General features: G+C 37.6%; 1 protein-coding gene across 1 annotated transcript; it reads left to right on the top strand.

Annotated features, from left to right (window-relative positions):
• Positions 1–471: 471 nt before the first annotated feature.
• Positions 472–23,573, top strand: CDO1 (cysteine dioxygenase type 1). Its single transcript, XM_034432793.3, has 5 exons — positions 472–2,666; positions 12,677–12,754; positions 17,986–18,143; positions 21,910–22,079; positions 22,888–23,573. Exons 1-5 carry the CDS (start codon positions 2,488–2,490, stop codon positions 22,915–22,917), a joined length of 615 nt encoding a protein of 204 aa, XP_034288684.2. The 5' UTR covers positions 472–2,487; the 3' UTR covers positions 22,918–23,573.
• The last annotated feature ends 868 nt before the right edge of the window (positions 23,574–24,441 follow it).

The following is a 24,441-nucleotide window of genomic DNA, read 5'->3' as shown; positions in this document are numbered from 1 at the left end:
CAGCCCATGGATGACCTACGATTTTCCATTTCAAAATAGCTCTTAATATTCTTCCTTGGCTTTGCAGGCTTGCATGTTAGAATTGGGCAGTATCTGACAGGCTATAAGTTTCTCGCTACCAAACTAAATGCTAACCTCCTGGAACAAAATCATGACCTCCTGTATTGAGGCCAAAATGTCAAAATATGCAACCATACATACGTCAGCCTTTCTTGATCGGAGGCACCTGTCCAGGTTGCTTCATTTAATGGCTCAAGTATGGAAAGAATGCTATTAATAAGGAAATCAAACATCAATATGTGTGTTTAATTCAGACAAAAATGCAAACAGATGTACCAGTCCATTGGAAAACAAATTCCAAAGAAATTAATACTGCTTTTGAATCACAACATTTTTACACGCTGACTGTTAAGTTTTTGAAGGACCAACCAGCAATATTTCTTCTTGAACCTTTAATAATTAGTATCAATTTTGTGGATCTTTTTAGCATTTAGCATGTACTAACATTCTGTATTTAGTTGATTTGTGCAACCTTTTTGAAAGCCACATGTATGTTTCCGCTAAAAATTTATGTCATTTCTAGATAGTTCACATAAAATTGGATTTCAAGATTTTGAGTACTAGAAGAAATATAAAATTTAAAGTATATAAATATTTAAAATATTCAAAATGCTAATTCAAAATGTTGCCTAGCAATTTGATTTTGGAAATAAATTCAGTTGGACCATTACTATTCAGAAATCCCATCAGCCTTTCCTCTTTAGGTCCTCTATTCTGCACCAAATAACAGAATGTTTTATTTCATACAGGCAGCAGGATGCACTGGTAAAGACTGGTAAAATCAGCATGGTCAGCTTTTAAATAGGAGCATTAAAAAGTTATGCCTGACCAACTCTCCAGTTGTGAAAATAACTAAATTTATAAACTCAGCATGTTTAAATGCAGAAAAAAGCATTAAACAAGGTGATTAGGACTGTCAGATTTCACTGAAATAAAGTATGTATATTTGAGGGGTTCTAAATGGAAGGATTATTTTGTGCTTTCAGTACCCCAGCTGCAAATAATAACTGCAATGTTAAGTTTTTCAGATGGGTTCTTAGTATAGCTTAACACAACGCAAAGAATTTAGCTAACATTACCTTATAAATGTAAAGATTAGCAGTAATGGTTACATATAATACACCACAAAAGGATTTAATAGTTGTGCAAAAAGTATGCACATATGTGTGTTGATATAGTCTGTTGTTACCAACGGGTCAGAATCTTTTTATTCCAGTTCAGAATAGATGATACACAATTTTACTACATGGACTTTATGCTGAAATTTCAGCTGATGATGCTACTGCCCTCTCTTGGTTGCCATGCCAGAAGTATGAATGATGTAAGTGGGAGCTTATCTTTCGAGCTAATGATTGACTTAGTGCATTTTGACAGAAGAACTTCAAACAGTTTTTATGTTTGCTTTGGGATTTTGCACCTGTTTTCTCCTGCTGCAATATTATTTTTAGCCAAGTTTAGCGATCTCTGGATGTAGCTGACCCCTAACTGCATCATTTCACCTTGGAGCACACACCCCGATGCTTGCACGAAGCCTTGCTAAATCTTAATTCCAGTTTCAAAACGGCGTTACTGTGCCTACTGTGATAGAAGGAGGACAATTACCTCCCCCCACTTCCCCAAATTATTACTTTGGCACTTTTAAGCCAGCCAGTTGAAGGATATGGGAGAGAACTAGTAAGCAACCTGCAGCATCGAGCGCATTTCTATTATTCGAGCATAATCGTTTTGCGTTCTCCGGGTCTCATTGACGATTGCCCCACGAAAAGTGGAAATTTAAAGCTCCACTGTCGCCTAAAACGAAGTGGGGGCCGGTGGGGGTGAAGAGAACGAACGGACGTGGCATCTCTCTTTAAGATTTGCTGGATAATCCGATCGAACCGGGAGGCTTCGCCTTCTATTGTAGTTGTCAAGATGAGCAATAATCGGTTACATATGAGAATCTTTGGGGGCCGAGACCTCCTCCCTTCTTCCATTGATGAGGCCTCGCGTTGTGCATTCGCCCCACAATTCCGTTTGCTCTGCAGAGTCTGAGCGCCGTATCGCTTAGGACCTTATCTTGTGTGAAATGGGGCCGGGAGGCAATAAGGGAGGCGGACGTTCAGTTTTGGAAAAGCGGAGGGCTCTCAAAAGAGCAGCCCCTGGACTCTTTGGCGGCGACGCTGGGGGTGTCTTTTATTTTAGCCTGCCCAGGGACCTATAGCTGGCTGAAAGGGCCGAGTTGGTACCTCCCTCTGCTCTCCTTAGATATTTGGTACGTTCCTCCTCTGAGCGCCAGAAAGAGAGAGAGAGAGAGAGAGAGAGAGGCGAGCGGAGCCGGCGGCTTCAGTGCGAGCGTTGCTTTGGCGTTGCGGTGCGGGGTGGAGAGCCGAGCTTTCATTGTCCATCTAGCGGGAAGACTTTCTTGCAACGGAGCGGCGGCCCAGAGCTATGGACTACCCGATGCAGGGAGAAGCGTGGAAAGCGCAGACCTTGAAGGAGCTGATCGAGATCCTGCATCACTTGTTTGCGAGCGATAAAGTCAATGTGGCAGAAGTGCAAACTTTAATGGAATCTTACGAGAGCAACCCAGAGGACTGGACCAAATATGCCCAGTTTGACCAATTCAGGTAATTGGGGATTGGGGTGGGGTGGGGTGGGGGGTGTACCACAGGGAGAGAGGAAATGAATGCCTGCTACGCCGAATTATAACCTCGGAGGCTTCAGTTGCTCCTGAAGGCAGAGAAAGAAATACGTTTGGTGCGCAGCCTTTAGATGCAAACTCGCTCTCTTCCGTTGCCCCCTCCCGATTTAAGGTGTGCCAAATTCTGTTCACGAGAATCACGTTACACGTATCTAATTTGCAGCTTTCATTTATCATCCCTGATGGATCATGTTTTGTTAGCAACCTGATTCCCTTGGCTGCAAATGAGATTTAAGTGCAATTTTGGTTTAAAAAAGAAAAAGAACTTGGATCGAGTGCCACGCAATCCAGCGCTGGTTGGTAATTTAGAAATGAATGGGGTATCTTAGAAACAGCTGGGGAGAGCTGCATTGGCAACACTCCCAGGCTGTCTAGCTCCAGACCTCTACTTGCAATGTGATCCTTTTTATGCTGCAGGATCTCCTTGGTTCCCATTCGAAGTGCCCTCCCCTTAGGGGAATCAAAGTGGCACCTAGACTAACCAACCTTTGTGTCAAAGGAGGTGATGCTAGTTTTGTGCTGCCTTTGCAGCTGATCTGTTAGGATCTGCCTTACCTGCTACAATTTTTCTACCAGTTTGTGCATCTGATTATTAGGTGTGAAATTATGTTGATCGCCTGGTTTTCATTTTTCAAGATTTTCCAAGATTTTCTTCATTTATACATATTATAACTTGAGGAATGCATCTGAAAGGGAATTTGGAGCAATATAACATGTCTGTTGCAAAAGTGTGAATATAATTTAAAAGAATCTTCAGCTGTCTAGTAAAGATGTAGAGTGATGCTGCCAAATGCAATTGAAAATCACATCACACAGAATGGCAAACTACAGTACCAGCTTGTAGTTCCCATGTAATGCTGCAAAGTCATCATACTTGATTTGGATGCTGGTTTGATTCATAATCCATAGGATGTACTTATAAATTGTATTCACAAACTTCCTAACAAAATTGCATGTTGTATGAACCCAGCCTGTATGGTTAGTTTCTAGCTGTATGTCTTTTACATCCAGAAACTTCATATGAACACAGCTGTCCGGTTGCAATTGACCCGATTTGTGTTTTCTGTCAGTAGTTACTGTCATGTTGATGGGGTCCTGTATGACTGCAACAGGTATTGGATTCTCTTTCCATGTGGGAATGAAATCATAGGATTAGACATCCTCACTCAGTAGAGCTATTTGACACTTGCAGGTTGATTTTTAACAAAAAAGAACTTTGTTCCTCTGACCTTGAGTAACCGAAAGCTAAGTGGCACAGTTGAAATATCTGAATGACCATGCACATTTGTGAATAGCCACTATAATAAAATAGTTATTGCGCAATTCGTTTCCCTTGAACCTTATGGTTATCACCTACCATCTCCCATATCTACAGTCATATCTCCAAACATATTTCTGCCTCAACAGAAACTTCATGTGTATAGTTTTAGTCTAGCAAATGTTGTTATTTAAGCATTGTGAGACTCTTTGTGGTCTATGTCACAACAGTCCAACAGGCATATTTCTTTGAAAGATGATAAGAAATATTAAAGAAAAAATAAGCTGCATCCAGTGATGTTGAGTAGAGCAACATATATCACATATATCGGTTTCTGAAATACAGAAAGTAGGTAAGTACATGCAGATCCAACTCTCCTAGCTTGTAGGGGTTTGTGAAGTAATTCTCTAAAGCTTATGCTGTATCTTTCAAGCAGTAGCATATTCCCACTACCGATTTGAGTGAATCAATTGTTGTTTATCCTTGCATAGCCTTCTTATACCTGGTATTGGTTGTAATGCTTGGAAATGCTGGCAATCACAGCCAAGAGAAAGCACGAGGTCAGAAATGCTGCCCTAACCATTAATTATCCTTCCTTTATGTAATAGAGAAAGGTCAAAAAGTGAGTTCTTAAGGTACATCCAAATCAATATGGTTGTTACATAAGTTAAGGATTGGCACAAGTTGAATATTATTTTATGACCTGGTCATGTTTGGCAAAATACCAAAGACACTTCCCAAAGTTTTGGAGAGTGACAACTGCTATATAGATGACCTCAGTGGCTGATATAGCTGGCGTGACTCCTTATCAGTTTTCACCTTCCAAAGTAAACAATGGCATTGATTACTTTTCTCTGTAAGCTCCTAAAGAGCGTATGTGATCTTCACTCATTGGTTAGTAAATGTGCAACTGTCAGTCAAGGCCATCTTAGTTGCGCAGGGTATCTTGCAAAATTATCTTTCTCCTGTCCTTCAAGTTTACCTGTGAAAAATGTTCCAAATATCATTGAATAAAGAATCCTAAATACTTTTGTAAAGTAACTTATCTTGATCTACAGAAATCAAAATTTCTGTTAACTTTCACATCTTTCTGGGCATCCTCATTACTTTTGTTGTATACTCTGTTAAAAATTAGTTAATGAAGTAAATAATTGGATTATTAGGATTTACAAATTTTAATTTGGAAATGAAATGGAATGTTACTATCATATATTTACTTTAGGGAAAGGCGACAACCAATGAAATGCCAAGCAACCATTAGCTCATAATTAAATCATGATTAAATCTTCTTTCCCTATATATCTGTAGTAGGGAACTCCTGGCCTTCCAGATGTATTCATCTGCCTTCAACCCTAGTTAGTCTGAACAGGGATGTAGGCTTCTGGATGTTACTATCCTTGAGGCATTGCTAAAACCACAGGCTCTCCATACCTGCCCTTTGTCGCAAACAGAACCATCTATGACACAAAGTGTGGGGAGTGATAGATTTATGGAATATATATGAATACATCTGGAAGGCCAGGAGTTCCCTACTACAGATATATAGGGAAAGAAGATTTAATCATGATTTAATTATGAGCTAATGGTTGCTTGGCATTTCATTGGTTGTCGCCTTTCCCTAAAGTAAATATATTCCATAAATTTAAAGGAAATTGCTTATTTGAGGCTCAGGAGATTGGAATGGCAAGACTGGAGTGACCAAAAAGCTAAGGGAGTTGCTAGTGATCAACTCTGCAAATTGAGTATTGGATCATTTATATCACCCATCATACTGACAATTAAAAAGAAATAATAGCAAGGCCTCTGAGATGCAAACTCTACATTTTCTGATTCATAAGCACTAGTTTTGGATGGCAATGGAAATTTAGGTTTAAAGCCATTTGTAGACTCAAGCATTTTGGTTGGCTTGATACACTCCCTTAATGGCATTATTACCATACTAGGTGGTATGATGAAATTTCCTGATATTGTATTATATCAATGCAAGCATGAATATTATCAGGATAACAAGTAATAAAGCAAGCCACAATAAAGCAAGTTATTAAATGTAGGAAGTCTTTAAAAAGTAAGCAGCATATGTTTGTACAATAAAGAGCTATGATTAGTTCCTCAGAATAGACAACTTGGTTATAGAGTAATAATTCTCAGGAATTAACTCATATTTAAAATGCTACAAGGTCCTGCTAACAAAAGTCACAGTTTTGTAGTTAATGTACTTTCCTCTCTAAGTCCCTATGAAGAGAGTTTGAAGGAATGAGATATGTTTAGCCTTGAGAAAAAAATTGAGGGGTAAGATAAAATGATAACACACTTCAAATACCTGAGAGAAGGTCACATAAAATGGGGCAGGACCTGTTTTCTTTCATTCCAGAAGACAACAGTTTGGATACTGGGTTTAAATTACAAAAGGCAGATTATGAAGTGAGGGAAAAACCTTTCTAACTGTGCACTTTGACAATGGAACCAATTATCCAGGGAGGTTCTCCTTCATTGGTTATGTTTATTCAGAGTCTATAATCTTGCTGAATAATTGGTTGATCATGACTCAATCTTGAGCAACATTTGTTTTCCTAAAGCATTCCTTGAAGTAAGTAAGAATCCTTGTTTTCTTCTTCTTGAATCCTTTTGTAGCCTCTACTCCAGCTGATGGTCCTCAAGACTCTGGTAAAATTCAAAGTAGATACCACAATCCCAAGTCTGATTATTCCTCTTGTTCATAAACTATCCTGCAGAGAGCTTTACAAAAAGGCCCTCTGATCACAAAAATACTGTTACCCATGCAACACACCACAGCTCTGTATAAACCGATAAGGAATTTAGTTTTATCAGTGATCAGATTGGAATGGAATAGTTTCCAATCCATCTGTGTCATTTTCAATGGTATCAGTAGTGTGTGTGTATGTGTATGTTCAAAACTGGCAAAATGGCAGTTGCAGAACTAAGAGATTGATGTTACACACACACATACGAAGGGACAAGGAAGGTGGATGGCCTTTGACACATATACACCCTGAAGATGCCACTGGTCCAGGGGTGAAATCCTGCAGGTTCTGGAGAACCAGTAGTGGAAACTTTGAGCAGTTTGGAGAACTGGTAGCAGAAATTTTGAGTAGTTTGGAGAACCAGCAAATACCACCTCTGGCTAGCCCCAGATTGGGGTGGGAATGGAGATTTTGCAATATCCTTCCCCCAGGAGTGGGGAGGGAATGAGGATTTTGCAGTATACTTCCCCTGGAGTGGGTTGGGAATGGAGATTTTACAGTATCCTTCCCCTGCCACGCCACCAAGCCACGCCCACAGAACCAGTAGTTAAAAAATTTGGATTTCACCACTGGACTGGTCACTTTGGGTAAACAAAAATCTATTTTTGAGTCATAGTGTATCATAGTATCATGAAATAGCCATATCTAGTACATACATCCCTACTTCGTATTTACATTGTGAACTGGGCCTATCAGTAAAAAAAAAAACTGACTTAAGATGCTTGATGCTCGTCTCCCAAAATATTTTTTAATTTTAATAAAAAAAAAATTTTTTACTAAGGAGTACAATATAAAGGTACTCCTTAGGTAAAGGTAATGCAAACTACAAAAGAGCAAAACAGAAAAAAAAAGAAAAAGAAAAAAGAAGATAAAAAGGAATATCTCCCTTCTTCCCAGCAAGTAGCAAACAACTTTAACAATTTACCATCAGCTTTTCAAATCCAACAATCTCTTAATCCCATATCTCACCTCATTCTCTATAAACATATCTAAAACTCCTTGTTGTCTGCCTTAATCAGCAAAAAGTCTATTAAGAGTTACCAGAAATGGCCACCTATTATAAACTTAACCAAATAAACCCACTTAATTTCCTTCTTTTCATTCATATGTCCTGTTCTATTCTTCAACAAATCTCTAAAACCTTATCCCTCAAACATACTTGGTAAACAACCAATAAAGGCTACCAGAAAAGTTAACATAATCATTTTAAATTTAATCAAAAAAATTTAAAACATATAACCAATAACAAAAGGTTATAACAAATAACCTTTCATCCACATAACTGTTTATTATTAACACAAAACCCTAAAATATCATATTAATATAATCAGAAAAAAAATGTCAAAAATAGAAGTCTTATTTTATTTATTTGTTTGTTTCTTAAACTTCTATGCTGCCTATCTTGCCTAGACAGCTCCGACATTCAATAAAAATACCATATGAAACATTAAAACAATAAAGACCATACATTTCAAATTCTTATAATTCAATTGACCAAGATGGAGGGGGAGGGAGCACAGTACACACAGGGAGGAGATGGGGTCTGTCTAACTTGGGGGTCAGCAACTTGCGGCTCTGAGGCCGCATGTGGCTCTTTTACCCCTCTGCTGTGACTCCCTGTCACTCAAAATATGCATCACAACCACCAATGTGGGACATCTGTTGGCATACGATTTATTGAGCTTTTCAACCCTGATACGCCAACCATGGATAAATCCAAGAAAAGAAAAGTTTCAGAAGAAAACAGAAAGTTTAATTCAACTACATATGCTAGTTTTGTGGCCGCTCAAGAAATAATCAGGCACAGGAAGGGTTTTGTGGCTCCCGATGTTTTCTTTTCTGTGGGAAAGGGGTCCAAATGGCTCTTTGAGTGTTTAAGGTTGCCGACTCCTGGTCTAACTCATTAACCATCTCCAAGATTGATGCTCCAGGCCAGTTGGCAGAGCCAAGTTGTCAAGACCTTTTGGAAGGCCAAGTAAGTGTGAGGATTTCACCTGGAGAGGCACAGTGTTCCCACAGCAGAAAAGGCTCTTCTCCTGGATCCTGCCAGCTGAAATTCCTTGACCAACAAAATCCATAACATGCTTCTTCTTATGAATAAAGCAAAACTTTAAAGCACCATGTTGCAGTCCTAATCAGAAAAAAATCATTAAAAATCATCAGAATTAACAACCTACCTGTTTAACTTTGGCCAAATAACCCACCCTATATTGCTTCCCCTTACTCCCAAAAAACTTGATCTTAAGTCCCTACAAATACCCATAATACCCCCGACGCATGTTTTTTTTTTGTCTTTTCTCAAAAAAACCCAACTCTTTAAGTATTAACAAGTCTCTGTTGTAAATCCAATGTAAAAAGGTTATATATGTATTTGTGTATTGTACTCTTTAATAAAGATTGTATATGCCACTCTTATGGTCTGTTTTCTGCACAGCCTCCTTAATTAATATCAACAGGTTTTGTTCAGCATCTTGTTCCATATCTGTCTTATAGCCTATCATTTTCATTTTCACATTTAAATCAATTTTGTTCTTGTCCAGAACCTATGGTGCTTCTATAGCACCGTTTAGATTTTTATTAATGCCAGAAATCTTTAAGCATATCTTTTGAATCACTTTTTACATTTACTTCTGGATGTATCTATTATATCATTTGCTTCTAATGCCTTCTAGGATCCAGACTTCAAAAACCCAACTTTTTTTCCTCCCAAAGAATGTAAACATCTAGTTTCCCACAGAAAGGATTTTATAATTTATTTCCAATTTTTATTCCAAAAAATTCTTTATTCTTTAACTTTCTAAAAACACTCAAAACATTATTTCCTGTATTCCAAAAAATAATATTTTTCCAAGTGCTTAGAATTTTATTTAAAACTTCTTTTACTAAGGAGAAGGAACCTTACCCAGTGAATACAGTAGAAACATGCTGACCTAAAGAGTCTTAATATTTCCCAAAAGAATAAAAAGGTTAAGAAATGAGGTTTGGCCAAGCTTTTTGTCCTTAAAAGACCATGTCACGAATCACGATGGATATGTCTAGTCTAACAAAGAGAAGGACTAGGGTTGACGTGATACCAGTCTTCCAATGTTTGTGGGACTGCTTATAGGGGGTCAACCTATTTTCCAGATCACCTGAGGGCAGGACAAGAAGCAACAGATGGAAATTTATCAAAGAAAGATCTGACCTAGAACTAAAGAAAAATTTCCTGAAAGTGAGAACAATTAACTAATGCAACAGCTTCCCTTCAGAGATTTTAAAGAAGAGATTAGACATCCATTTTTCCAGAATGGTATAGGATCTCTTGCTTAAGCAGGGGGTTGGATTAGAAAACCTCCAAGGTCTCTTCCAACTCTGTTATACTGTTAACTGTTACTTTGACTCCCAACCACTCAACAACTCATAAACTGTCTGCAAAACCATGGTTCCTGCAATCTACTCAACAAGACCAGCCATCTGGAGTGCATGTGAGTTATCTCACAATCTTTCCTTTCCCTGAAGAGATTTTGCAAATTCAGATATAGCATCCAACCACTATTTCGGTCATAAATGCTGCCTTCTGTCCAATTCCCACTCACCAAAAGTCCCCCTCATTACCCAAGTATTGACTTGCGTTTTATAATGTTATTATTAATTACATAAGTGAAATACAATGTCATGTAATAAAAGCGTTAAGCCATATTTTATTTTCTAGGGCTGGGTCATCTTGTTATGTTGTATATCATATATTGGTTGCAGTATTTTTGATAACACATTGCCTGTACATAAGTGAGTTTCCTGCAGTTCAATTCTTTCAATTTTTTCATTTTGGAAAAAGTCTCTCTCCAAATACTTTCTAAAGTGCTCCATGTTTGGATAGTGCTCTGAACTAAAACTATGTCCATTCAGCTGATAATATTTTCCTAGACCAAGATGCCCTTCGCATGGTCACTCATGCCCTGGTTACTTCGCGCTTGGATTACTGCAACTCCCTCTACATGGGGCTGCCCTTGAGATGGACCCGGAGGCTCCAGCTGGTCCAGAATGCGGCCGCGCGGGTTGTTACAGGAGCTCCCCGTTACTCCCGTGTAACACCCCTCCTATGCGAGCTGCACTGGTTACCAGTGGTCCTCCGGATCCGCTTCAAGGTGCTGGTCCGGGGTATTTGCAGGACCATCTCCTACCCGCCTTCCACCGTCCTGTCCGCTCTCACAGGGCTGCCCTCCTCAGGATACCGTTGACCAGACAATGTCGGCTGGCGACGTCTAGGGGTAGAGCGTTCTCTGTGGGCGCTCCTGCCCTCTGGAATTATCCACCAAGCTTCGGACGGCACTTGACCTTCGCTCCTTTTGTCGAGGCCTAAAGACTTGGCTGTTTCAACAAATGGGTTGTTTCTGATTCCTGGGTTTTATTATTTATTTGTCTCTGTTTTAATTTGATTTTAATTGGGCTTTTTTTATTATTGTATGTTTTTTAACCGTGTTCACCGCCCTGAGTTCTTAGGGAGAAGGGTGGCATATAAATATTTGTAAATTAAATAAATAAATAAATAAATTTAAAATAGATAAATGTGAATTGTGAATACTTAAAAGAGGTATTTTCTAGTGAAAATGCATTAGGAAACTGTCCTTATTTGCAGCTTTTTAAAAACCAGCCTTAATTCAAATGTTTTGGAGAATTTCTGTTCAGTTTTTTTCTTCTGTTCTGCGAGCTCTATTCTGTTATCTTGAATCTAACTAAAGAACTTCCTAATCAGAGACTCTTGAGTAACTCCTGCCCTTGACACTTCTTATCTTGTTTGTCATAATCTCTTGTTATATATAAAATTGGTATTTTATCAGGAAGATCTCTTCCTTTCTCTTTGGTTGCCTTCATGCATACGTGTCCAGGCATGTATGTACACATTATATTTTGTTACATAACTTTTCCTTTGGGGTATATACCTCACACAGAAAAGTAACTTTCCTTAATATGACTATGAACATTTGCAAATTATCTAATCTGAGAAGTATTTGGGTTACATTATTAATTGGGTTGCGAATTAGCTTTTAAGTTTGTTTTGAATTCTATAGCACTATATAAATGGTTTTTTTTTAATGATTTGATGCTGTTTAGTCCCTCTGGACTTCCTTTTAGATGAGAGAGGGATCTTGGAAAATATTAGTATAGTATAAAGAGGCGGAGAAAAATGCATGTAATGTAATGCTGCTGGTGGAAAATAATTATCTTTGTTCCTCCAGTGTTCCAGAAGTATCCATCTGCATAGGGTGAAGTGTCAGGCATGGGGAACCGAAGAGGAAAGTCCCCCCCACATACACACACACCTTAGGGAAAAATTCCACAAGTAGACTCGCATATTCATTGGAGCTCACTAACCCTTAAGGTAGTGTTTTCAAAAGAAGACGGGAAAAATCTTGAAAGCTGATGTCCACTATTTATCACATAGTCTAATGGTGAAGAGACCAGGCTAGAAACCAGGAAACCATGAGTTCTAGTCCTGTTTTAGGCATGAAAGCAGGCTGGGTGACTGTGAGCCAGGAACTCTCCCTCAGCCCAACCCACCTTACAGGTTGGTGTTGGCAAGAAAATAGGAAGAGAAAGGAGTATGAGGTACGTTCACCACTTTGAGTTATTTATAAAAAATAATAAAGGTGGGATTTTAAAAACCCCTAAATAAATAAATGTATGCTTTAGTTTATGTCCTACTGTTTAAATCATTTGAAATGTGATTCTTGTCCAGCATCTGCCTGTAAGGTAATTCAGTATTCAAAAGGAGGCAAAACTAGTGAATAAAAGGTTTAATATCTCAATAATCTTTAACACAAAGTGCTTTTGGAACAGAATGGCAGCCTGCCTGTGCCATTTCATGTCTTCTTAAAAATTGTTTCTGCTTCTCGAGGGTAAAACTTACAAAGGCTCCCTGATGTTTTATCATTTCAGATACACAAGAAATCTTGTAGATAAAGGAAATGGAAAATTCAATCTGATGATCTTATGCTGGGGAGAAGGCCATGGCAGGTTTGTAATTAAGAAGATTTTCAAAAATCTATGGACGCGATTATACAATGTGAATACACTTGAATGTACCCTGAAAAGAATGTTGTTTATGTTGTAACTTGGTAATAGATGGTTAAAGTCCATCTTTCCAACAGATTGATATCTTTTAAATTCACAGATCAAAAACCAAATGTGCAACAGTTGTCAATGGCCACGTTTTTGTATACTGGATTACTTCTCATGATCACTGGTCATCTGGTGAGGCTTCATTAGTGCTTGCTGATTTCTCTTGAAGAAGATTTTGTCTTTCCGAAAGAGTATAATGTGTGGGGACCCTGTTTGGCCTGCAAAAGCTAGCCATAAAAGATAGAACTTGCTTTAATTTCAGAAAGCAATATGTGGTACCTTGCTCAATAGTAGTAACTGTGCGAGGGATTTTGGAGTCCTAGTGGACAACCATTTAGATATGAGCCAGCAGTGTGCAGCAGCTGCCAAAAAAGCCAACACACTTCTGGGCTGCATAAACAGAGGGATAGAATCAAGATCACGTGAAGTGTTAATACCACTTTATAATGCCTTGGTAAGGCCACACTTGGAATATTGCATTCAGTTTTGGTCACCACGATGTAAAAAAGATGTTGAGACTCTAGAAAGAGTGCAGAGAAGAGCAACAAAGATGATTAGAGGACTGGAGGCTAAAACATAGGAGGAACGGTTGCAGGAACTGGGTATGTCTAGTTTAATGAAGAGAAGGACTGGGGAGACATGATAGCAGTGTTCCAATATCTCAGGGGTTTCCACCAAGAAGAGGGAGTCAAACTATTCTCCAAAGCACCTGAGGGCAGAACAAGAAGCAATGGGTGGAAACTAATCAAGGAGAGAAGCAATTTAGAACTAAGGAGAAATTTCCTGTCAATTAGAACAATTAGTAAGTGGACAATTACCTGCAGAAGTTGTGAATGCTCCGACACTGGAAATTTTTAAGAAGATGTTGGATAACCATTTGTCTGAAGTGGTGTAGGGTTTCCTGCCTGGGCAGGGGGTTGGACTAGAAGACGTCCAAGGTCCCTTCCAACTCTGCTATTCTATTCTATTCTATTCTATTCTATTCTATTCAAATGTACCTTATGAAGATGTGTTCTTCATTTATTCTCTGCCTGCATTCAACAACCACAGGATTAGTCCAAAAGAAAACCATGTTTTATAATTGCTGCTATTTTAAATCCCCATATCCAGAACTGAGACTCTTAACACAACTTCTCATAAGGGAATGATTACCAAAAAGGTAGCTCCAAAATTCAGTCTCCTCATACGCACCAAACACTTTTTTTTTTTTTTTTTTGGCAACTTTGCCAAAATTTTGCATACTCATTCATGAGTTTTCTTGCCAACAGTAGATAAAGAGTTTTCCACTGCCACTTTCTGGAAGTTTTTCTACTTCCAGCTCTCAATCTCTCATGCTTTCCCATGCAAAGATCAATCACACCTGATCCTTTTAAACTTAACTGAGATCAGACAGAACTTTAAAAAAAAGAAATAAGCATCAGTTACAGAACCTCTGTTCCTAGAAGGGCAAATCCCTCCCCTGCATGCTTGAATCTTCAAATATTTTTAATATTTAATTTTTAAGCATTTTTATTTTGTATTAAGCTTTAATATTATTTGGGTATAATGTCACAATGACCCAAGAACTAGTCTATCATTCCTGTCCATATATATGTTGAAGAATGGGGAGGAATTCATTTATATACTAAATTTTTATACTAAACATAACAGTCCCAAATTGTGGGTATTAAAGAAATTTAAAACCACCCAATTCCAGCATTTTAAGAGCAGAGCAATAAGAACAACAAGAGGCCCAGCATCACATTTGACACTGACACTGACACAACCAGTGAGCTGTGTACAAGGGGTCTACGACAATTTGCCACAGCCAGCTTGCTGCAGGATAAGAATTACACTAATATCAAAGAAGTAGTAGAATAGAATAATTAATAGAAATATTAAAATAGAGTAAGGAAATGATACAAAAGAAGGGACAGAATGAAATGTGAATTGCAAAAAATAAAATATTTTTTTATTTATTTTAAATAATTAAATAGAATTGTTAAATTGTCCCGCAGCGAGTTGGCCACAACAAGTTGGCCACAGAGAGTTGACTGTGGCATGTTCTCCCATTCCGGTGTACAAGACCCTCTGGGAGCTTGAAGAATCTGCTTCTCCAGAACTCAGTCCATAGAATGTGGCTACATGATTGCCTAAAGTGCAATGATTTCCACATGGGTTCACCACTAAAAATTATACACATCAGAATATCACCAAATTACGGTACATAACAAATGCTGGTAGACATCTCGATTCCTTCATAAATGTTCATCCTATCCCTGCAATCAGCGACAGGTTTCCAGTGCCAGCTACAGATGAAAACAAATTGGGTGAGCATTGTCCTTTTGGCATACAAACATACGGTATAAGTGGGTTTTATAGCTTAGCCAGAAATAGTTCTTGAAAAGAACTATTTTGTTTTTGATTTTTGCAGGTTGCTATCGTGATTGCTTTTGTCAGAACCAGCTGCTTTAGCGCCACTTGGTGACTTCCTTCTTTGTGCTTTATTACAATGGTAGCAGGGTTTTCATTGCTCTGACCAGCCTCTGTAAGATGGCTCCAGGGTTTGACTGAAAGAGCATTGTGCTGTAATGGCTGCTTAAAACCAGAAGTCGAATGCTCCTCTTAGTCCTCACCCCACCCCAGTCTTTTCATTCTTCTTTTTTTCAATCTGATCAAGAGAGTCTGCCAATATCGCTCTAAAATGTCGTTGGCAATGTGGCAAAGGATAACATATCCCTTTTATATGCAAGAATGGCTTGGAACCCTAAGGTCTGAAACGACAGTTGTCTTCAGCCCTCAAATTGCCTCTTAAGGCAAGGGTGGGCAACTATGCTGGCTCAGGAATTCTGGGAGTTGAAGTCCACAGGTTGTAAAGTTGCCATAGATGCCCATCTCTGCTCTAGAGCAAAGCCAGTTTCCATGACATGGAGAGATATGAGCTTTGTAAGACAGAAAAGAACCTGCTTCATTTTGTAGCTCATTCCTTAGTTAATAGGGAACAGAATAATATTGCTTCTGGTTTGTTTTGTTTTGTTTGTTTGTTTTGTTTTTCTGGAATGTGTGCTATTAATATTGGAAAATTATTGTGGTTCATTTGCAGTTTAGTTTGTACCCAGCACATTCCTGTTAATTCCTGTATTACATTAGATCAAAGCAAGCACACACATCACTCAGTTCAGCAAACATTGAAACAGTAAACTAGCAAGACTGTAATAAAAGCTGGCAAAATAGGGAGGGAGACACAAACCACAAGCAAAATTTACTTTGTCTCTACAGTTTATCAAAAGGCATAGAACTTTCTACTGCAAACAGTATTCTGGGGAATTAGCATGGAAAAGTCTCAACCTAAGTGGCCTTAGGCTATTGTAGCTTTATTTCTATTCCAGAGATGAAAAGTAGGACACCAGGTGATTCCTCTTCTATTCTGGATGTGAAGGAAACTATTTCATGGATATGGATCAGTGATGAAATTCAGCCGGTTCTATCCAGATTGTGCGATCTGGTAGCGCCGACAGCGGGAGGCTCCGCCCACCCGCCTGGACATCATCACGTCCTATTTTGACCCTCTGCACATGCACAGAAGGCTCTGCGCATGCATGGAGTAGGCGTGTGCGAGCGTTGCGAGCGCGCACACTCACATTTGCGAACTGGTAGCGAAGTTAAGTGAATACCATCCCTGATATGGATAATGTACACAGCAAGTATAACCATATTCACAATTTTACCTATCACATTCATGACCAAAATTGAGGGATTACAAGTATTTGGGCACTTAGAACGATTAATTAGCATGAAGCTCTGCCGGGAAGCTGCAGTAGTGTCTAGTAAATTTGCAGTTCTGCTTGTAGTCAAAAGCATTTAAGTAGTAGGGCAATAAGGTCTGTAATAGTATATCTATGGTTAAGAGTTGTTTCTACATAGTTTAACACTGTTTCCAAACCTAAATATTGCCTGTCTTAGTTCTATTTCTTTCCTAATTAACATTTCCAGACTCTTTGAAATATGTGTGTTTTATAACCTAGATACTTTACTTTTTTTTCTCTAAATGTGTTGCTCAATATAACAACGTGCATTTATTTTCTACTGCAAAACAGAGACAGAAAAAACAAATAGTGCCAAATTGGTTTTTAATAAAAAAGATGTGCAAACATATTTTATAAGTACTATTTTCCATATTGAGCATCTGCAATAAACTTGGTTGATATGTTTGTTAACAACTTGAATCCTGAAGTCAAACACCGAGAAATATAGCATTAATAATGGTGGATTTTAAAGCACGTTAGGAAGTTTGCCTGTGTGTAAGAAATAATTGCAGACTGAGATTACAATTGAAAGATCAGTATACAGTTTCAAGAAAAAAAAAGTAAAGATTGTGTTATTTCTAGTTTTGGGCTAGCCGGGCTAATCTTTCCTTTAAAGTTCTCCTTCTTAATGCATGGGTAGAATTGCTGGCTACAATACTTACTTTGATTCAGTCCAGGTAAATGTTTGTACAAAAAAGTGCAAAATATGTGTACCTGAACTGTCCACTTTTGCTGAACTACAATTCCCCATACCTTCACCATGGATCATTTAACTCAGACGCTGGGATTAAGAGCAACACCTGGATATTTAAAATTGGCTCCCTTAGAGCATTGTAAAGAGTAGACTCTTTCACACAGAACTCAACCCCTAGTTACTTCAGGGATGTGTCTGTATTTGTATTTGTTCTACCTTGCCAACAATGTAGAACTGATTTACCATTTGCCTTCCTCCAAGGTACTCCCCCCACTCCACCCCAAACTTTTCAATCAAACTTACAGTTGTGGAATTTCCTGACAATCAACAATCCAAATACTAAGCAGGTCCAACCCTTGCTTACCTTTTCCAGATCAGCCAAAGATGGTGGTTTATTGCTGTTACCTAACTGGAATAGGACATTATATTCATGATAATTGAATTTGTAGGGCATGTTGTGCCGTGCAAAATAGCAATTAATCATTTTTGTTTATTACCAATATGCTGTCTGGGAATTCTGGAAGTTGCATTTTAACTCTTTGGAAGATGCCAAGTTATGGAAAGCTGATCTAGTACATATGTATATTATATACCTTACAGGCATCAACCTTTCTGACTTTATGCATTTTTTGAAATTGCTTTTGTAGCAGTATCCATGATCACACAGATTCACATTGTTTTATGAAGCTACTTCAAGGAAACCTAAAGGAAACTTTGTTTGAATGGCCTGGCAAAAAAGGGATTGGAGAGATGCTTAAAAAATCAGAAAGAGTGTTAAAAAGAAATCAGTGTGCCTACATTAATGGTAAGTCATTTTGCTCTGGTGTCTTTAAATTTAACAATTCTTTCCCCAATAATGATTACCATAAAAGTTTAATTTTTTATGGTATGTTAAAAGTCATGAAAAGGTCCTTTTATGATTTTGGGGAAGTGGCCTTATTTTCCTGCTTCAGTAAAAGACTTGTTTGTTTGTTTTGCTTGCTTGTTTATTTATTTATATATACATAGATAGATGCAAGCATGATTTTTATTCCATATCCTTCAATAGATTCTGGGAAGCTTATTTAATTTTCCCCTTACAATTTAGGCAGTTTACATCCAACAGGGACCAATCTTAGACTTTGACATGGCTGGGCATCTACTAGTAACTTTGTAATTCAAAAAGATCTTATTGATATCCCAGTTGCCATCAAAACTATTGCTTGGTGCAAGGAACATTGGTTGCCCTTGTGCCCATCATTCATTTATCACACATTCATCTCACCTTCTCTTTTCCATTGGCATATTTGTCTAGAAGTATTTATTATGATTCAGCTCTGTTCTCTAATTCTCAAGGACAGGGGAGTAGAACAGGTGATACTGCTTGAACCTCCCATATGCTGCCAATCACACTGTTATAATTTTTTTAAAAATGGGAAAATTGCAGGAATCCCAGTATTGTCACAGTTTTATGATAGAGGCATCCCCTGTCAATTCCTACTTTGTCCTTTAAAAAAGCCCCCTTCATTTTGCAAAATTTGCTATCATAGTATTTTACCTGGGGAAAAGAAATCTCAAAAATTACAGTTTTTACCCTGGATAGCATATTACTGGATATGGTGATAAGGTGATTTCATTGGAGACAAAATTGAAATGTTTTTTAGAAAATAACTTTATTGACAACAAAACAAAACAGAGAGAAGAAAATATGTTCAGATCATGTTGATACACCAATGCTTGAATATTTTTCTAACCTTGAAGGCAAGGTAGAGAGAATAGATAGGAAGAACAAAGATTGAACATACACCAATCAGTCCTTAATTTAAAATACTGACTCAATTTCCTTTCCTAACACAAGGGAATTTTTCCATCAAATTTCTCTTTCTAATCTGTTTTATTTTTACTTACTGTACACATAATAACTAAAATGTGGGATTCTATATACTATAATTTTGATAGCGGGGATTTCAGCTAGAAAGCAGAAGACCGTAAATTCTTATTTGACCTTAGGCATGAAAAACAGGCTGGGTGACTTTGGGCCAGTCATTCTCTCTCAGCCCAACTCACCTCACAGGATTGTTGTTGTGGGAAAAATAGGGTAAGGAAGAAGTATTAGGTATGTTTGCCACCTTGAATTATTTGTAAAGATAATAAAGGTGGGATAAAAATACTTTTAAAAAAATCAGTAGTCTGATCCCAGAGATTATCTTCATGTTTCATAATAACTACCCAAATATTTTTAACAAGCTGTCATTTACATTGCTGCTGCTAAGATTTCCTTATCTTCAAACCACATAATTTTCCATTACATTCCTGAGAATTGTCTTCAGTTTATTTATTGTTTGTCACAGTGTTTTTCCTTTCTCCTAAGTTGTCATCTTATCTATGCCTGGCTATCAAAACTTCCTTAGCTGCTGCCCCATTTTTAAAAAAGATTTTTCTCTTCATATCATCTTTCCGCTATATGATCACCCAAATTACAAACTTAGATGTTAGAACATACACATTATCTGCTTTTAAGCTTAGAAAAGCTTGTTCTATATGGCCATGTCCTTGAATAATAAAGAAACCCAAACCATTCCTGACTAAATTAGAAGCTATTTTTGGTATTAGGTACCTTTGTGGCTAATGCCTCCTGGGTACCTGTCCCTCCGTTTGTTTGAAATAACAAAAAGAAAATTGTGTGATTCCATATCTGTAGAGATATAATAGCATTTAGTATCTTCTTTTTCTCCAAGTGGAGGAAAAATGGGTGCCTAACCTAACCTATCCTGTTTTTCCTGGCTATTTTATCTTCCTGGCTTTGTGTTGGAATTCAGAAGAAGAGGTTAAGCTTAATGAGTAGATAATCTTCTCTTCCAACTCCAGATGCCAGTGAAACCCAGGTTGATGAAACCTTCTCAATATCTGGCATTTCAGCTATATATCATTGCTTAAACTCCTTTATATCAGTTAGTCCATGAAGCTAGACATGACATGCTTTGTAATTTCTCGGGTCTTCTCCTCTCCTCCACTTCATCAGTCTGTAGGTAACAGGAAGTATATCCTGGTAGTACTACATACAAATAATAGGTATTGTGATTTAGAAGATGCCAGCACCATGTGCAATGTCTAAAGGAGGAAGCCATAACCACATTCCAGTTCAGCACCAAATATATTTCTGCCAGCTGGGTGACATTGAGACAGCTATATTTGCATTATTGTGCTACATAGTTTAGTGTCCAAATTAAATAGTCCCCGTGCTGCTATTCTGGCAGTCAGAGGAAAAGAAAATGTAATTTCTTCTGATGCACAGGTCTATGAAAACCTTGAAAAAGATAGTGAAGTTCTCTGCTGCTACCTTCAGTCAAACACTAATAGTTTAGATTCTCCACCCACAAATACACATTCCCTTCCCCTGAAAAAACTGATAATTTTAGCATATTTTTATAACTTTTAGTTATAAAAAGATGCTAAATATTTATTGGATATTTATTGCACTTTATTTTATGTATGTGTTTGCTCACTCTGGATATTCATTTTATCATGTTTGCACTGCGACAGTAAGTAGCTAATCGATATGTATATTTGAATACAAGTTGATTATAACAGGTTCCTTCCTAATCTGAATATCTTGATTCATACAGCCAGCTGGGATTGCTGTTGACCTGGTTAAACGTTGCATGTGAGCGCTATAAAAGACTTTAATACATAGTTTTTTCTTTTCTGGGATTTCTTCCCATTCAAATTGCAGTTTTATATAATGAGAGTAACTTCTGTTTCTACAATTTTCTCTCAATGCAAATCTCCAGCTCCTGAAAAAATGATCTACCAAACAGTCCAGTAACAGACAACAAATAAAAATGGCAGCTGCCCAATAAAATGCAGAGGAGCCATGTTGGCTTGTAATCCAACCACGTCTCCCAGTGCTTTGTGTGGTTCTTTGTCTGTCTATCTGGTTTGTTTTTTGTTTTTAGAAAAATCTTTAAAACCCATAATATCCTTTTTAAGATTGAAATCATTGGAAACAGGCTTAGGAAGCCCTTCATTGCTCTTTCACCATTTTGTCTTCAATTTTAACAAACCGGGATGCAGTCTTAAAGTACCCTTTTGTGGAGTTGGTCTATGGCCTGTGGCCAAAAAGGAGCACTGTCTTTCTAGATTTGCATGTCACAGCATGATTCAGAAATATAAACTTCAGTTACTCCAGAATACTTTACTGAGAGTCCAATGCTGATTAAGAAATAAACTGGGTTCCTGGATATGCATGCTAGGCCTTTGAAAGTACCATTTAAATATAGCATGTTAATAAAGCAGCTGGTGAAACTCATCTAGTGCAGGGGTCCCCAACCCCTGGTCCATGAACTGGCACCGGGCCGCAGCATGCCAGAAACCAGGCTGCGCAAACAAGCGAAGCCCCATCTGCGGGATGCCGGCAGCAGGTGAAACCACACCTCGTCCAGTCCACGGAAAAACCTCTCTCCACAGGACCAGTCCCTGGTGCCCAAAAGGTTGGGGACCGCTGACCTAGTAGAGTTCATGGAGGGGTGGGATTGAAAACTTGGATCTGCCCAATCTAACTATGCGCTGCATTGATTTGTTATTCTTTGTAGACTCCATTGGTTTGCATCGTGTGGAGAACCCAAGCCATACCGAAACAGCTGTTAGTCTCCACTTGTACAGTCCACCTTTTGAAATCTGCCAGACCTTTGATCAAAGAACTGGACACAAGCAAAAAGTTAAAATGACGTTCTATAGTCAGTTTGGAGAAAGGACTCCATATGTAAGTATAACTACTTGTGTCTTGACACATTTGTGGTGAGCTGATAGAAGCAATGAGGAAGCACCCAGGAAACGAGCTTGACTCTTACATAATGATGCTTAGACAAGGATATTAAAAACATGATAATTTTATGCCTGAACAAAGCTTCAGGATTATTGAAGAGAAAAACAATACACACTAGGTTTATTATAAAAGTTTCGGTCCTGACATTTTCATTACTAAAAAAATAACCTCCAAATACAAGATGTTGTACACCTTGAGGATGGCACATCTTTATTTTAATATTTCATATTGTATTTTTTTTTAAAGGAGACTAAAAAGAGGGAGGGTTCTCGTGGAAAAAAGAACAAAATATTGAGACTTGGGGAACCAGAGCAGGCTAAAGTCTTTATTCTGATGTTGTGGTTCTCTCAGCGCAGACATTTGAAGAAAATTGAATTATGCAGTTCTCTGCCTTCAGTGTTAAAAACACTGGTCTGCAGGATAGCCTTTGAGAAGTGTCTCAGCTAAAAAAGAATCAATAAAATCAGTTATTGATTATTAACCATTATTATTGATAGTAGTTTAACACTAATAAATTATGGTAATTATATTAATTTTTAGGTATTTCACAAATCAATTCCATTCTTTCCCCTTATATGAAATGGGCAAATCTCCTTGATACCTCAGAAAAATTATTGGAAAACATAATACCGGTAGTATCTGATGTTACATTTTTCAATCATAACAGTTATTTAGAATTTCTTGCCACAGTGACATCTGCTTTATTTAAAATAACTGAAAACTCTCCATTTATCTCTTTCTCTAGACTTCAGCAGTTTCTCAAGAAAACAACTGAGAAGCACAAAATGTACCAAATTATATATTCTTTTATTTTGTTAGAAATTGTTTGGGCAAGAGCAGAAGAATTATGTGGCTAATGCCAGTATCAAGCTGTATCTTTATGCAGGACTACATAGCTGTCCTGTATGAAAAGCAGCTTTTTAGCTATGATTTCTTTCTCTCTTTCATACATAAAACACTAAAGTGCAGAATATAGAAGATTCTTGCAGACAACCAACAAATAAGAGCATGGGGGGAAGGGCAGAATGCCTCTGATTAATTCTACTTCTGAGACTATGCACAGAGACATTGTATTTAGCAGGCCTTCAGAATGAATGTGCATTACTTAAACTAGTTGTATATAACTTGTCAAACTCTACTCTGTGTTAACATTCCTATCTAGTGTATACTTTATGATGCAAACAGAATTCTTTGTATCATGCATATAGTAATTTGTTGGAATTTTAATTGTGCATTTTAAAATCTAACACCCTAGTACTATTTTTTTTTTAAGTAGGAGCAATAAGGAATATCCTGTACAATGTTTTATTCAGAAAAAAAGTGTCTGTGATTAAGTTAAGGGTGATAAAAGGGCTCAACTGTTAATTTTTCAGCTGGATGGTATTGTTAAAACCTATCCAATTACCTTAATAAAACTGATTTTTAGATGCATTTGTACTATTGATTTTTTTCTCTATAGCGTTAATGATGAATTTGGTCCACAGAAATTGATCAATAGTTTTGTTAGTTCCAACCATTACTAAGGACGAGGGGAGAAAGAACACTGATTTTTATTTATTTATTTATTTTCTGAATCTGGGATGCTTATAAAGACTGTATCTAGCACTAGAACTTAAAAGGCACCAAGGAAGTATTCCATTTTGTTCTTCAACAGAGTTCTTTGTTATGACAAACAGATTTGGCTGATTTACTAATTAAAATTGGAACTCTTTTTCACATAACAAAGTCTGTGTACTTGTGCAGAATCTGACAGCAATTACTTGGGAATGCACTTCAGTGAACTAGTAGAGCTTATATTATGTAAAGGTGCAAAACAAGAGTTGGAGACATTTTCTTCCAAAATTATGTTCACTTCAGTGACATTTGTTTAGTTCTAATACAATTCAAGCCCAAAATTACTAAATTTTACAGTGATTCTTATTTTACCACCTCATTGTTATAGCTGTACTAAATATCATGGAAGCTACATTTGAAATTTAATTATTTATATAAATTATATAACACCCATCTTTCAAGGCTCCAGCCTTTAAATATGAGTGTGTATGTATACATGTGTGTATGGCAGGTCGAACACCATATAATCATAAAATAATATTGTAAGAGTCAATCAAGAACGAGTTTGGTATAGCGGTTAAGACACAAAGTTACAAACCAGAAGCCTGTGATTTCTGCCTTAGGCACAAAGGCTCTTTCTCTCTCAGATTTAAGAAGAAGGAAAAAGATAATCCTCTTCCCAAAATGCTGCCAAGAAAACTGAGTAGTCCAGGCAACTGACTCAAAAGGCAAACACTGACACACA

This window comes from Pantherophis guttatus, chromosome 2 (genome assembly GCF_059756535.1).
Source record: "Pantherophis guttatus breed Tessera chromosome 2, ASM5975653v1, whole genome shotgun sequence".
In the NCBI taxonomy this organism is placed as follows: domain Eukaryota; kingdom Metazoa; phylum Chordata; class Lepidosauria; order Squamata; family Colubridae; genus Pantherophis; species Pantherophis guttatus.
This window is presented reverse-complemented; position numbering and strand designations above follow the sequence as displayed.